This window comes from Merops nubicus, unplaced genomic scaffold, assembly GCF_000691845.1.
Source record: "Merops nubicus isolate BGI_N331 unplaced genomic scaffold, ASM69184v1 scaffold13846, whole genome shotgun sequence".
In the NCBI taxonomy this organism is placed as follows: Eukaryota; Metazoa; Chordata; class Aves; order Coraciiformes; family Meropidae; genus Merops; species Merops nubicus.
The window spans coordinates 29,369-45,643 of NW_008614430.1; the positions used below are offsets into that span (position 1 = coordinate 29,369).

Sequence of the window (16,275 nt, forward strand, 5' to 3'; positions counted from 1 at the left end):
TTCAATTTTAACTTAAGTCTTCAGTTTTCCTGATGGATCTCTTGCATTAAAATCAAATGTAAAATATCCCTTGCCTTACTATCTTTTTTTACATTATAAACCTTCTTGTTTTGTAACAAGTTTCTTGTTAGTAGAATCTCACAATAAGTGGATTTGGTCTTTTAAGTACTTATATTGTAACCTTATATGTGACTTAATGAATTATGGTACACAGGAAATAAATTGTCCCAGTGTTGTAAGGAATCTCAATTAAGTTTTAACTGACCTTGATTTCAGATGTGTTAAACTGGTCTCCTTATGTCTCTATAAATAATGGACATTTGTTTTTCAGAGAAATCATTAATTTAGTTTCCTGCATTAAACATGAATCTGTGATGTTCATCATTCTTTTAAGAGAAAATACATACAGTCTTAATTTACATGACCAAATTTCTAATACCCTTTAAAAGCCTAACATTATTTATGTGAACATTTCAATTTTTTTTTCAATGGGTAAGCAAAGACAAATGTAATGTTGTGAAGTGACACTGAAATACATTTCAACAAGAAAGAGCATATTTTAGAGTTCATAACGCAAACCAGCTATAAAAGGATTTTTTAATTTGTACAGACTACACACTCTCACTCAGTCCTTCAGGTAAACAGATGGAAGGCTGAAATACAGCATTGCGTAATATCACATTTCAGAATAAGACTAAGGAAGTGTATATAGATTTTGTTTCTTGCTAGTGACTTGGTGTGCTGTTTGTCAGTAGCACATGCTGCAAGCACTGTTCTCTGTGTTTATTTCTTGCTAATTGCTTTCACAAGTAGTCAAAACTTCAGTGTTGTATTTTACAAACAAAAACTATATGTTCTAATCATGAGTATCCAAGAATTTGGTGGCCCAAGAAACACTTAGCTCATATTTCTAAACCTGAATTCAGTTTAATAATTCTCATGTCTGTATTGAGAGTGATTTCCTGAGAAGTCTGAATATAATTTCTGTTAAGAGCTCTGAATTCTTCACAGTTCACACCATAATACTGACCGTGAAGAGTGCTTCAGCATTTCATTTTTTTGCAGACTTGCTTGGTGTTCAGGTGCTAGTTTTGAGACCATTCTTCTGATATACTGTGCAGGCAGGCTACAAAAGATATGCTTCAGAGAAACAGGCTGTATTACCTGTGCATGGTGCGGTTGGTTCTGGAGCAATATTTTGCTAAGACTTTGCTTGGCTCAGAAGGCAAGTGGAGCTTGTTTGCATATGCTGCATAACCATTCCCCTAGTTACAGTCTGACCTTCTCCATCAGAAAGTGCAGTGTGCAGGTGTGAAAGTAGATGTGTGCTTTTCTCTCTTTAAGCAAGATATGATGTAAAGCATCATCTTTTTGCTGCATTGTAGTGTGCCAGATAGTGGACTTTGCAAATATTTTGCTCCTCCAAATATCAAACATGAATGTTCTGCTATTGGAAACTCAATTTTATTTGTCACTAGCTTGGCACATCAGTCTAATTGCGTGTGCTGCTCTTCTCCCAGAGGGTCTTCTGTTGCCTATCAAAGCCCAAGCTTGACTTTTCTGTATAAGCTGCTGATCTTCTCTTTAGGCTTAGGGCTCCTAGCTGCAGCTTTTCTAACGCACCTGAAGCAAATCCAAATGTGCTCTGAGAGCCCCAGCACAAGGCTGCTGTTTTCTCTGCGCTTTTTTTATCAAGCCATTATTTGGCTTGATTGTCTTGAGAAAGAAAACTTTGGTGTCAAAATGCAGTTTGGCAGCACTTGAGGCTAATAGGAGTACTTCTAGTATCTAGTATGTGAGAAACACTTTCTGAAATATAATAAATAGCATCATATAAAGTGTACAGGTTGTTAGTGAATGAGAAAATTAAACTGGTCAGAAACTGAAGTCAGTGGTGAAATTGCTGATGCGATTATCCAAAGTGAAAGAAATAGGTAAATTGAATATATTTTCAAATAATAACTCTGTCATTACAAAGACAAAACTTCTAGGATAAAAACTAGCATCATTAGTATCAGTTGGAGGTTTGTCCTTGAGTTCACAAGGGTTTGTTTTTTTTTTCATTATTTGTCTTGGCCTGCGCTTATGTTTTTAATTTATGAGGTGATTTCTGAACTGTGTCTATGTATAACTGATATTTTACATGCACAGCCAGCAAAATAGCACCATTAGAAAATAGGATCTCACTAACATGTATTTCTACGTGGCTTGGAAAGTTTTTGCCACTTAGAAGAGCTTCTGTGTTATGGTACGGTTGCATTTTTATGAGACTTTCCCACAGAGGAACCAAATATCTGTTAAACACTCGCTGGTTAACTACTCTACTGTTTTCAACCACTTTAATCCAGTGAGTTTTTACACGGTTCATAGAATAGTCTTGTACAACTGATGTATGCAGATATAGTAAAAACTATGTAAAACATTCAGAAAACCTGAATGCTTGTGTGAACAGAGGTAGTCATACTGCAAGTTTCCTGTTTGAAATGGAATATAGGTTATTTTATGACTCTTTTTTTTTTCATAAAAACTTTGAAGCGCTTGTCTTAGCGCATGAACTATTTTTTATGAGCCATCGTATTTATTACTTCAGTTATTTCTCATAAGACACAAAAAGTGTTGTGAAACAGCTTTAAAAAAAAATGCATTAATACAGAGAAAATTTTGGGAATTTGAATCTGCCAAAACTGAGTATCTCAGGAGTATGTTTCTGTCACGCCGCAGTTCTCTGGGTCCCTAAACTTAGCATGTTAATGACATGCTGGAGCTAGACTTGGACTGTGCAGAAAAGCAAGAAAATCACTCAATGCTTCAGCATCTTGTATTGCTATTTATTATATGTAGTATAAATATGGTATATCATACAGAGAGTTTTATATTACTGTCTTGTATTGCTTGACAATGTTTATTGAAGGCCTAAGTTTGTGGAGATTGGGTTTGTGGAGGGTTTGTGTAAGCGTAACAAAAAATCGTGGTGCTTTGTTATGTAGAAGTCATTATTAAACCTTTCTTATTAATGTTAAATTCATTAAGGAACAAAACAAAATTTTGGAAGTTATCTGAGTAAAGGAATTTGCAAGTGGAGTTTTGGAGTAAGGAGTCTGCTGACTCCTTACTCAAAGTAATCAAGCTAAATCTTAAATATCTTGACAAGTCATTTCAATTAACATTCTTTTAAAAAATTGCTGATGCTGAAAACAAAGATATACATCCAGGTACTTAGATATTTAAATTAAAAAGAAAAAAAAAAAAAAAAACCAAAACAACAACCAGAAAAATTTATTTTGACTGTATATATTTTAAAGACATCAGCATCTGTATGTTTGTCCCATTGTAAAGACCTTAAAGACTTTAATTGTAAGCACTGCCAGAAACTTTGTGTTACAACTACTTTTCATAGTTGATATTAAGTGGAGAATGTGTTAATATAGGCTACCTACTGATAGGAAAAACAGCTTCAGAAGATGACTTCGTCTTCACTATATATAGTGAATATGAAGTATATATAGGAGGTGCTAAAAAATAATTGGAAAAGTGTTCACAGGAGGTCCATCGTATAGAAGGTACCATGTGAAATAAAGCATGGAAAACTGAGGAAATGAAATATGAAAAAAATAATTGCTGTTCTCACTTGATGTGAAAAAGTAGCAGTAGTACAAACATATTTAGTGTGGGAGTAACTCATCAACGGACTGTGGCTTGCAAGAAAAGGCACTCAGAAAAAGGGAGGGGATAGCAATAGACTGGCAGCATAAAATAAACATTTTGTAAATATTGGCTGCTCTTAGTGAGGAAAAATCTCACCAGGAGTTTCAGTAAACTTTCAGAATCGAAGCAAGTTTGTTTCCAGTTCTAGCATAGCTTTTGCAGTATCTGAGCAATTTCCACTGTTCAAAGAAATGTGCATGAGCACCATCTCTCAGAACTGTTACACAGAGTAATGGTCTATTTATGAGACCGTTCTTCAGGATGCTGTGAGTTACCCAATTGCTCCATTTGGATGTGGAGTTGCCTGTAAGTGCTTCCAGCAGACACTGAGAATCAGGAGTAGATAATTATGTTTTGTTGGTTTTTTTTTTTTTTTTTTTTTTAAATAAACAATACCTATTTTTGTACAGGATATACCTAGACTACCAGTGCTCTTTAGTAATGGGAGTTGTCACAGGGTGTATCAGTGTGCCCCTGTATTTGTTACACAGTTTGCACTATTGGTACTAGGTTTTTATTGTTACTGAACCACTGCTCATTTGGTATCTTTTTTTTCTAGTATTGAACAGTCTGAAGTGATAGTTCAAATATCATCTAAAATATATAATACACTTTAAAAGTTATAAATGGCTTATTTTTCATGACAGAAGGAAATAGAATTACTTATCTGATTTCCCAAAATACTCATCTTTTGCTCCTGGAGAACTCTACAACTCTTTGTTCTTGTGATTGTTACAAATCACTGTGTAACTTTACTGATACTACTATCACTATGTAACTATAATTAGCTACAAATTTAAGAAACCTATCTCGGATCCTCCTCTGAAAGTTTACAAATAGTTATGAATCCCAAACTTCACTATGATAGTTGAGAGTTTTGTTAGAACACATGGAAGAGCAGCTATCTAGTATTTTTTTCCATGTATATGGCATATAATAAAGAAGAGGAAGTGCTCATTGCTGGAGCAATTTCTTAATACCTCACATTCTTCCTACTTTCTGTTGTCATATGGTTATAGCCCTCCTGAAGTCAGTCTAAAATTTCATCTCCAAACCTCTCTGAATACTGTATGGCTCTTCTTTTTTCTTTGGACAATTCTGAAAGCTTTTACCAGGGAATGTTCCTGAAGACAGACTGAATTTCTGTTGCTGTTGTGTTACTTTCATGTAACTGTTTACTAAAAGTTAATTGGATAGGTTTGTCTCTTAATAACTGTCGCATGCAAGTTTATTATAGGACATGTTTGCATAGCAGAAAATAAACAAAATTCAAGCTGTCCTTAGAAGTTATGTCTTGGTTAAAATCAATAAAAAAGTGGGCTTGCTCTTGTGAGGCTGTTTCTGAGAGAACCATTCAGAAAGATACTGTTAACATCCATTTTGACTTAAAACCTGCTAATTTAATTGTTCATTGGTATGTATATGCAATACCACATGAAAACCTTGATTATAATACTATGCTGATATAAATTAATCTACATTTTTGTTAATGTATCATGAAACTAGGTGCAGGGTTTTTTATAGTTTAGTTTACCCTTGCATCATAGACATTTTCATGTCAAAGCAACTTGTCTCATAAAACATGTTTGGTTTTAACTGTCAAAGTGACTCTTCCTTTTGTTCAATAAAAGAACTTTCTAGCCCTAACAAATTAACATATCACAAAGCTTATTCCCCATTACCTAGTTCATGAAAGCAGTACCCATTTTGGGAAAGTACAGGCATATGTGGATCACCCCTGTGGTGTTTTATCTTTATCTTACCATCAAAGCTGCCAACTTTGAATGAGACTGGCTTTTCAAACTCTTATTATTCTCTTTGTAATTTTATTTAAATTACTAAGAATTTTATATTCAGACAATACAAAGCTCGGGTCTCATTATTATTGACCATGGAGCTTATATGATCCCCTCTTATATAGAGAAAATAATCCAGTTATTTTTTATACAGTTTTCTCCTTTTTTTTTAGTTGTGGCCTTCTTTTTTTAAATCGAAGTATACAGCTCTGTTGATGTCCAACAAAGACTGTTGGACCCCACGGATGGTGCAAAACGTGTTTTTGTGAAAGTAGAGCCATGCTGTCTCCCTTCATAAGAAACCAAATTGAATGGCATTTGAGTGCTGGTTTTTGAGGACAGAACTTAGAAATTATGAAAGAGCCACAGCGAGAGCCAAGAGATGCTAGGATTCATCCTGGTGCTAAAGGCTGGTATCTCCTTTCTAGCAGTAACTTTTCCTCTTTCCTGTCAACTCCTTTACTTCAGTTTTGTACTGAGAGAAGGCTTGTTATGCCTTTGAGGTGGTATGAAGCTTTATCTATTCATGACAACTTTTGAATCAGATTCAGTGTATCATTAAGCTTAATGAGATCTTTTTCTAGAGCAAGCCAGTCTGTAGCCGATAGAAGTTTTTCCCTTTTTATTTTCTTTGATGCTGAGGAGTTTTTTTTTTCACAACCACATGGAGACATATGGAACTACAAATTCGGCAAGAAGTGCAGTCAGATGGGCACCGGAAAGATTAAGGCTCACTCATTACCTAGACAAAAAATCACTTTTCTCCAGATCTTTTTTTGGAAGGTGGGAGGAGGGGAAACCCTACAGAAAAATTCCAACCCCGCAGCTGCTGGAGCGGCAGAAGTCCCAGAGCCAGGTTCCCTGTGGCTCTCAGTGTTGTGTGGTTTCTGTTACCAGCCGAGGCAGAGTTTGTGCTGGTGCTGTACTGGTGGGCTCACTGGTGTGTGCTAATGCCGCTCTGCTCATCCTGCAGCCATGCAGAGGAAAACAGGAGGCATGGGGAGCAGTCATTTGGATAGGTCTCATCTACTGGCACCAAACGCTTCTGTGTCTGTCAAATCTGGAAGTTACTGAAGAGGTGTAAGACTTGTGTGTTAGTTCACACGTTGGTAAACACAGAGCGATTTGGTAGGCCTTGTTTCTGTGAAAAGATAGGCTAAATATTAACCCCTGTCTGCTGAAGCCTTTTTTCTTTCCTAATCACACCTGAAATAATAGAGAAAGCTGTGTTTCAGGCAAAAGCTTGCTTTGTTTCCTTCTTGCCCACTTGCTTTGTTTCCTTCTCAGCCCAGGGTGCGCAGCCTGAGGGTGGTTGATGTCAGCAAAGGCGGGAGGCCTTTCAGCCTCTTTCCTTGGGGAAGCCTGGTGGGCCTCGAAGCTTTTCACGGTAGATATTAAAATTCTCACTTTATGATCCGAATTGGGATAAAAATAACTTTCAGTCTTAGAGTTCCTTGTTACTCTTTCTCATCCACCTCTGTTAAGCAACGTGAACTAACTGCTTAGTTTGCTGGTAATTTTTTTTTGTGCTGTCAGTACACATGGGGATAGCAGAGGTGTTGGACTAGAGGTGAACGGCTCCATCCTCAGCCCAGGCCTGCTCCTGAAACGGACAGGTTTGGGAACTGCTGTCCTTTAACAAAATCCTTAGGTTTCTCTCTTTTGCAGAAAAGAATTCTGTACCAACTACCTCCATTTTATTAGTATCTTAAATCCTCAGTCCTAAAAACAATTATTCCATTCTAATATAGAAATTAATTTTATAAATCTGTGTTTTCTGCTGAGTAAAGTCAGAATTTCTTACCAGTGTATCTAAGGATATGAAAAGTGACAAGTGCAACAATTAGCTAATTACAGGATTTTTTTTTTTCTTCAAAATTCATTAACACCTGATCCCAGAATACTTCTGTAAATACATGATTCCTTAAACTTGTTAGCGATAAGTTTTTCTATGTTTAAGTTGATCTTCAGGACTTCCTTTTTATGAGGCAAATCAGTAGTCTGCGGTTTGACATGATTTCTAACTGCCAAAGTCTTCAGGCTAAATAAGCTGGGAGAAGTTGCCTGTAGCTATGTAATTAATATATTTTCCAAATTAGTGCATGTGTGTACATTTCTAATTAGCCAGTATTAAAACATTGATGATGGTGGTGATTTCTCCACTCTACATATTTTCACTTCAAAATATACAGAAAATTTGCTGAGGTGCTTTGTGATTTTATCCTTGTCTCTCTATCAAGTATGGTATGCAGTTTTAGTATGGTTTTACACAAGGAGCTGGAGAAAGCTTTCCAGCAAATATTTTAGAATTATACTGTGATGGATTATGTTATTTTTTTACTGTAAGAAGAATACTAAAGAGATAGCTGCAACCAAAATTCACAGAAAATAAAGTAGATAAGATGACTGGTTTAGACCTATTAAGCAATTTTTACATACACTTTCAATCTGATACTTGGGGGTTTGAGTCCTGTTATAAGAAACTTTTTTTCTTCCCTGTAACTTACCAATTTCAGTGTTTTAAGTTTAGATTTCAGTTTGATTCAAAAGAAGTCTTGCCTGTAAGCTGGATCTTCTAAGAAATTAGTTTTAATGTCTTAATACTAATTCTGAAATTTTTCTTGTTGTAATTCTTAGATTTCTAATATTGTGGAGTTGAAGTAAAATTACATAGTCATCTATGGATAAAGTAATTCATAAAAATAGAAGGTAGTGCTGTGGAGGGACAATATTAAAAAGAATATATGGCTTTGTCTTTGTTTGTGCCTTGTACTTGTGCTGCTGTATGTGTCCCATACAGAAGACCAAACTTCCAGCTTTTTTTTTTGCACTGCAAGTGTAGTAGTGAGAAAAGCAATGAAAAGTTGAATGTTGAGTATGAATTTATCATGAATCTATTATTTTTATGCAAATATCTTTCCCAAAGACAATATTATATGAAAGTTTTCCCATCAGCTTCCTTACTTAGCCTTCTTCTATCTTGAAAGTAAAATTGAAAGTTTTTGTTGAGGGAATTCTTAGAATTTTGCTGCTTTTCTTTAATCTGTCAATTTCTGATTTTGTGTTTAGTTCATAGTTTTCTTCTGGTTGCTGACTGAAGGTAAAATCCAGAAGTTCAAAGCTAACTGATTTCACAAACAAACCTTTAAGACCTCTTTAATGACAAGCAGTAATGACTCATTCATCCTAATGAAGCTGGCACTTGATTCTGCTAGAAGTTGACTGAGAGCCAGGTGCTCCTTGTGTGGTTAGAATGCCTGCTTATGGGCATGTTGTTCTGTTCTGTCTTGTCCCAGTGGTCAATAAAGTTGTAATAGGAAAGTTCTCCAGCCCCTGTACCAAGGCACAGCCATCAGAAATGCATTCTGCATACACAGAGTTTATCGCAACTCGCTTGAAGTGCCTGGCCACTGTTCCTCTGCGAGGCAGGTACAGTTAAGCTGAGCTTGCTAAGACTGTGCAAGTCTCCTAGGTGGAAATGTTTCCTAAGATTGGAAGATCATTTCTGTGTAGATGGACTTAACGTGATGGGCTGTGTGTTCAAAAATGTCAGGTTTGAGAAAATAAAAGCAGATGTGAGAGCTGAGTGACTTTTTCTCACACATGTTTTTATTTTTAATAACAATGGTGAGAAATTAGGCATTGTCTGGCTTGTCTTATTTTAATCAACCTGTAAGAAACATGAAAATACAGAATATTTGAAATCTGTTTTTAATCAAAAGTTTAAAAATTTGTTTTTAAACAAATATTGAAAAACTGTGTTCTATAATCTGTAGATTAACTGTTAGGCAATAAAGGTGGAGAGATACAGAGGATAACCATTGGCTGGCTGACTTTAGTTTTCTATTTCATTTATTGCTGCAGAGCAGTACTTAATATTAAGACTCAAGTGAGGTGCAAAGGCTGTTCTTAGTAAATTTTTCTTCTCATTTGAAAAAGAAAATATTTTCTGAGATATATAGGATCCCTTCCCACCTCATAGAAGATGCAGAAATCAAGAAAATGCCCTTGTGGTGGCAGATAGTTTATGATGTCAGTGCTCACATTTCTGTACACCATATTTGAGGTCACACTAAAGACTCCAAGGCTTATTGTAAATTGTGCCTTACATAGCTGAAAGGCGGTTATCAGCTATTTAACATTCAGAGTAAAATCTTATTTCACTATTGAACTGTGAGTTCAACCATAAAAATGGACTTTTTGTAACTGAACCTTACTTGAAAACATTTGCTAATGTCACACATCTCATTGGGGTTCTGCTTTCTCGTTACCTGCTCTGGTAGATAGACTGCTGTCCATCTGCAAGACTGCTGTTTGTTCTGGGTCTCCTTGCTTTTTCCATATAACTAGCATATATTCAGTAGAACTCATTAGCATGGGGACCCTGCCTCACCTTTCTGATGCAATGTGACACATCTTGTCCTTTTGTTCCTGGACTGATTACTCATTACGCTTTCTTCCAGATATTAAGGCTATGCACATAAAATGAAATGTAAAAATCATTCAAGCAAATATGAGTGACCATATATCACACTCGTCTATGTCTTTATGGTCACTGAGTAGTAGCTGAAGTCATCTGGGAAATTTGTTATTGAAGGCAGGCAGAATTGCCTTTTGGGCACAATCTGTTACTGACTTCAAGGAACGTAACAGTTTGGCTGGTATTCAAGAAACCACTGATTGACATGCAGCCTCTCCAACTGTTGCCTGCTGTCTAGTTTATCTCATTATAACTTAATAAAAAGGCAGCTATAAACATTCACCAGATTCCTTTGCCTGCTCTCAGGGTCTTGGACATTGACTTTTCAGGCCAAAACATAAAATAATGTATCAAATCTGAAATGCTAGTACCTGGACACAAAATTATGCCTCTATGCCACTTGCTGTGTCAGAACCCTCACAGATTTTTGCAAAGAAGATTTCACAGATTTTTTTTTTTCCTACCAGACTTTCCTGGAAGGGTCATGATCTGGATACCTGTTAGTCTGGGAACCTGTGTGGGGGTTTTTTGTTTGTTTGTTTGTTGCGAGCAATGCTACACATTGTTTAATGTTTTTCCATCAACCATGTGAAGTCATTAACATCTTTCAAGTTACAGGCTCAAGTGACAGGAACGCATCTGCCATTCAAACCTGCACCATTTTTATTTCAAGCATAAATTTCCCTGTTGTCCCCTTGTTAGAGTGAGCACTTGAGATAACTGGCGGAAGCTCAGTATGTTAGAAATAAGTATGCTGTTAGGAAAGTTTTGAAAATATTTCCAAGAACAACTGTTACTCTGGCATTTTCTTCATTAAAAGCTGCCATTAGACTGTCATCAACATGGTCACTACTCTTAATGTCCTTCTAAGATTCACTGCTTCTAGTTGGCATTTGTATACTACAAATTTAATCCCACGGACTGTTGGATTGGATATGACCCTGCTAACTCTTGGGTTTGATTAATGGAAAGCATTTCATTTGGAATGAAATGTAATAATAAGCCTCTTAAGCTACATAAATTGTTAGGAGTGCATCACAGTTTTTCAATTTTCCTTTTCTTCTCTAGAAGAGAAAAAAAATGTTAAGAAGCAAGATATAGGCAAGATTATTTTCTCAACAGTGTGAAACCTCTGAAGTTCTCCTCTTCTGTAATGAATATTAGGGATTTCTGTTCAGCTGACATTAGATACTAGTTCAAAGGAGTAATGCGGGAGTAACCTATTCTTTGGGGGTTAGTGCTTTATCATTTGGAGAGGCTTAAAAGTAGATTTGACTGACAACTTGCCTCATAACTTCCTTAAGCTTTCTATTTTACATATTTACTTGCTTGTAGAGTTGATTCTTTATGAACATATTCTGCAGAGGAGTGGGGCAATGACCTTAAACTTATCATCATGAGGAAGCCTGTTCTGTGCATTAGAAAATGACACAGCCTCCTGTGACATGTAATACATTTGTATTTTGTAAATCAACATGCAAAGCAACTTCAGTAAGCAGTGACTTCAGCAGTGTGCCTCCAGCTAAACATCCAGGCATGACATTAAACTGCAGTGGTCAGGACTACGTCAGCATTTAGTAGGTACTGGAGGGTATTGTAGATTTTGCTCTTTTACAGCTGGTTCAGCTTCTCTAGCCTATGCTGATAAATTTATACCATCAGAAAATAAAATTACTATAGGAAAGGTATGCCCTGGCAAAAGAAGGCCGCTTTATTTCTTGGTCAGATGTTTTCTGTGCCTTGGTGCTTCATTTCTGCTAACAGGTATAAGGCAGTTCAACACAGCTTCCTAATGTTCTCTTTTCTCCTCTTTGATTTATACAGTGAACCTGTCACTATAAAGTGTAAGTGCTTTTCATTGTAAGATTGACAGCAGTAGTGAGGTTGTTACTGTGTGCAAACTTTGGCACCTCTTTCTCTCTTGAATAAGATAAACTTTGTGGGGGTTTTGTTTCAATGCATGTTTACTCTCTAAATTTTGATTAGGATTGTTTGGGTATTGTGATTACTAGTATTAAAAATTTAATTGTTACAGTGGAAAGTTTGGTTTTGGTTTGTTTGTTTGCTTTTAAGTAAGCAAATTTTGTGCTGTTTCTGAAGATGGCAGGTTCAGCATCACTTCTTTGAAGTTGGATCCCAACAAGTGTTCTTTTTTTCTTCAACTTATAGCAGTTTTTGTGAGTTGCCATAGGGTGCAGTTGGTGCTTAGATCTTTAATGATGTCTTTCACTATAGAAGTTCAGGTTGTTTGTTTTGTTGATTACACTTAAAAACTCCAGCAAATGTCAAAGTTTTTCTGAAATGGTAGACGGCCTTCTGAATGGATCTTGAGAGGGTTTTGGAAGTCTAAACAAATGAGAAGATTATGCATTGTGCTTTGAAAGAGTGATATTATGTAGTTCTTAATACCTTAATTGGGAAGCAGTGGATTATTCCTATAATGGGAGCAAACCTGATTATTAATAAGATTTTGGTTTTACGAGTGCTCAAGTTTAGTGATATTTGCTCTTTACAAACTCTTTCTATTGCCATCACTATTTCTACTCTCAGTGGTAGTTGCTGACAGATACTGGTCATCTCATACTCCATCTCTCAGCACTTCTGCTTCTCTCTTGCTTTAGTTCTCAGTGGTTGTGTTCCACCCATGATCTCTGGCAGGCTTCTAGTGGGCATGGGAGACATCTTGTCAATAAGAAGAGGTCATTGCTTCTAGTCTTCTGTATTTATTAACCTTTTCCTCTCAGTCTTGAACACTGAGTTCAGTCTGTCTTAGCTGTTCAAAATGTTCCGAAAGCTTCCTTCCAGCAAGATTATTTAGGTGATACAGACAGTTCTCAAACTGGTGGTAGCAAATGAATAACACAGTGTCCACCTATCAAGAGGGCAGAACGCAGTGTTTTACCACATGAGCGTTGCTGAGTCTGTCACGTGTAATACTGCATGGGTTTGGTTCACTTTGACTGGTAGGCTGTCTGGAGAGTAGGATCTGAAGTTTCACCTTGGTACTCTTCTTTTGAGCCACTAGCTCACTGGGGATGATACTGGTTTTCCTTTGTGACCTCTGGCCATGAAGTAGAATGCATCATGTAACATTACTGCTTCTTTGTAAGGCTCTGCTGCTCTAATTGCTTGAAATCTTTTGAGAAGGATTTTTTTTTTTTCCAGAATATTTTCAGGATTGGAAAAATATCTTCCTGTTCAAAAAAACCCCAGCATATCTATTTCCCCAGAAAAACCTATCTTTTCTGATTGATGCTTTTTTAGCTTGTTCTTAACAGCTTCCTGTGCTACAGATGCTCTGGAGTCTTGTGCAGAGCTGAAGGTCTGTGCTGGATGTTTTAGGGCTAGTGTGGTGTTTGCCTTCTGGGGTGGCAGAGTGGTGGAGTGTGTTTGTTTTGATTGCAGGGGGACAGTGTGGTAAGTCCAAATACGCTTACGTTGTGTGTGCTACTTTGATGAGAAGCTACTGTTTAAGCCCAGATCTGGTTGAACTGGGAGCATTTCATTTCCCTGGCTTGCTCGTATTCCACAACCAACAGGATGTTAATAAAGTTGAGACAAGCTTCTAGTCAGGTCTTCATACAAATAAGCTATTTCAAATATACTTCATTTCTTGTTGCTTTTGTCGTTATTTTTCTCCTCCCTGCTTTAAACCTTTTACCTTGGAAAATTCCTGCTTCTCAAATTTACCATAACTAATTTGCCAGTTTCTTTTGAAATACAAAAACAGGGTCATCTTATATCTTTAGATATCGTTAGCTAAACTGTGGCAGTAAAGTGACAGTGAATAGCTATGCAAAAGACAAGAATTAATGATCATTGTTAGTGAAGGCTGGATAAAAAGAAATCCATCATAGCTTGAGATCCTTGACAGCAGAACTGACATCTAGTCTGCAGTTCCCTGACCTATATTTTTCTAGTTTGTTCCTTCTATCCAAGTAAAGAATTTTCTATTTGTCCACATTTATTGTTTTGGGGTGATTTTTTTTTTGATGGGGGGGGGGGGGGCATGAGATGCTGGCTTTCTAATTTGTAAACTTGAATGAAAGAGGCAAAATATTACACATTTCAGAGCTATTATTTCATGGTCTCTGCAAACTGTGTCATCCCTGTGCTAATTTGCACAAACCTTATGTTTTTCACAGAAACCTTGAGGGCCAGGAGTAACAGGATTTTTTTTCCCCTTTTTTATTTTTAAATGATAGCTTATATTACGAAGTGCAGATTGGCTTGAAAAAAGGGATCATTGATCTGATGCCTGTGGCACTGTTCAAAATTTTGCAAATATATGAAGAGGCAGAATTAAGTTATTTCAAGGTGTTCCCAGAGGGCAGTAGTCACAGACAGCCACAGAAGAACTCTCTGTTAAGTAATTGGCAAATTAAATACAGGGTAGTAAGAGAACTCTCTCTGCTTTTTATAGTTTGAACAGAAACACTTGAATCCTACAGTGCTGAAGTCTTACTCTTTCATAGAAAACCACATCAAAGTACATCATACCTTTTCTTCTCATCTGATTCGTGAAGTTATATGAATAATATTAGCAGCAAATTTAAAGAGCACTAAGGAGAAACTGCCATGTTTTCCTTTCTGGAAATTGAAACAAAAAAAAAAAAAAAGAAAAATCACTTAAAGCAGTATTAGAAATCAAAAATGGGTTCTGCATAACATACTGCTCTACTTTGATTTTTTTGCTTTGCTTTGATTTTTGATAAAATAATTATAGATAAGATGGACAGGTAGGTGCTTTTAATGTTTTAAGTGTTTGGGGCTTTTTTTCCATTAAAAAAGCAGTATTGCCTGGAAAAGGGAACTTTAGCTGTGTTTATCTAACCTGCTACAAGAGAATCATTTGAGTAAGAGAATTCTTGGACCAAAGTAGCGCTTATTGATAGAGAAATCTGTTCTGGTGTGTGACCTGCATCATGATTTTGAATTGTATGTGCTCACAGACACAGCATTACATGAGCGAGTGGCGTAGACTGAAGTCAGAAGCACAGAATCGTTTCAGCTGGAAAAGACCTTTAGAGTCATCGAGTCCAGCCATTTACCTAACCCTGCCAAGTCCACTGCTAAACCATGTCCCTGAGCACATCATCTGTGTGTCTTTTAAATCCCTCCAGGGATGATGACTCCACCACCTCCCTGGGCAGCCTGTTCCAGTGTCTGATAAACCTTTTGGTGCCTAAATTTTTCCTAATATTCAACCTGAACCTTCTCCTGGTGCAACTTGAATCTATTTCCTCTTGTCCTATTGCTTGTATCAGCTTGGGAGAAGTTGATACTAGTGTCATCTGAATTGTCTCTTCAAATTCCTGCTATACTCCACACCTGTGATACATTTTTTTTCATAGGTTGTAACTGTGAAAATGCAGTAGGCTATATCTCTTGTTCACTGGAATGGGAAAATCCTATTTAACAGACTTTTATGACAAAGATTTGGTTCTATTGATTTATCTGCTTAGATTGTGGAGGAATAAATTTGCAGCAGTTTACAGAAATAACCATAAAGACACACAAAGTTTAGTCTTCAGTTAAATCTTATACAAGAATCTCTAAGAGAAATGGAGTTTTACTTAATAGACAAAATTCACAGATTTTAAATAGTTCTGGCTGAGAACTTTCTGTATTTTTCCCTTTTTGTAATACAGAATCTGGCTGAATACTAGAAATGGTATCTTTTGGGTTGAAAGGAATTGAGTTAAGTTTATTAATTTATTGTTAACAAAATATGCTGCTGCGAGGCATAGAAATATTGAAGTCCTAGTTATAAATTTATGTTAATCTGTATAATGATTTATGATTTTGTTTTCTTTGTAGTTATTTGAACTGCTAGGCCCTGAAGGTTTTGAACTCATAGAGAAACTCCTACAGAACAGGTCTATGATTCTGGAAAGATCTTTGACTTGTCCAAATGATACCAGGTTCCAGATTCTGCAAGGTAAGCAACTACAAAATTCTTATTCCAAACTAGATAAAAAGTAGTTTTCTAACTGTTCAGGTATATTTCAAACAATAAAACTGTCTGTGTGTATTTAAAAAGCAAGCCAAAAAAAGTACAGGGTGTGTAGTGAGGATATTTGTACAAACTTAAAGAAATTGTGGGCTGGTTATACAGAGGAAACAAATACATGTTGCATGCATTTTACTTTTCAGCTGCCCATGAGCATGTGTAATTTTTAATTAATAAGTAATTCATAATTGTTGCACTTTTTCTATTTTAATAGATTATTCTGGACGTAAGTTGACCTTTGGTTATTCCTCATCTGCTTTCCTGCTTACTCTCTACTTATG

The 16,275-nt window shown here is 36.3% G+C and overlaps 1 protein-coding gene across 1 annotated transcript in view; it reads left to right on the forward strand.

Annotated features, from left to right (window-relative positions):
- The window catches only part of LOC103774806 (activating signal cointegrator 1 complex subunit 3-like), a gene marked incomplete at its 3' end in the record, with an annotated part of 30,016 nt that extends 14,094 nt beyond the window's left edge, over positions 1-15,922 (forward strand). The window contains exon 4 of the mRNA XM_008942234.1: positions 15,802-15,922. Within this exon, the coding sequence (XP_008940482.1) occupies positions 15,802-15,922 (121 nt within the window). The remainder of the gene's footprint in view (positions 1-15,801) is intronic.
- Between the last annotated feature and the right edge of the window lie 353 nt (positions 15,923-16,275).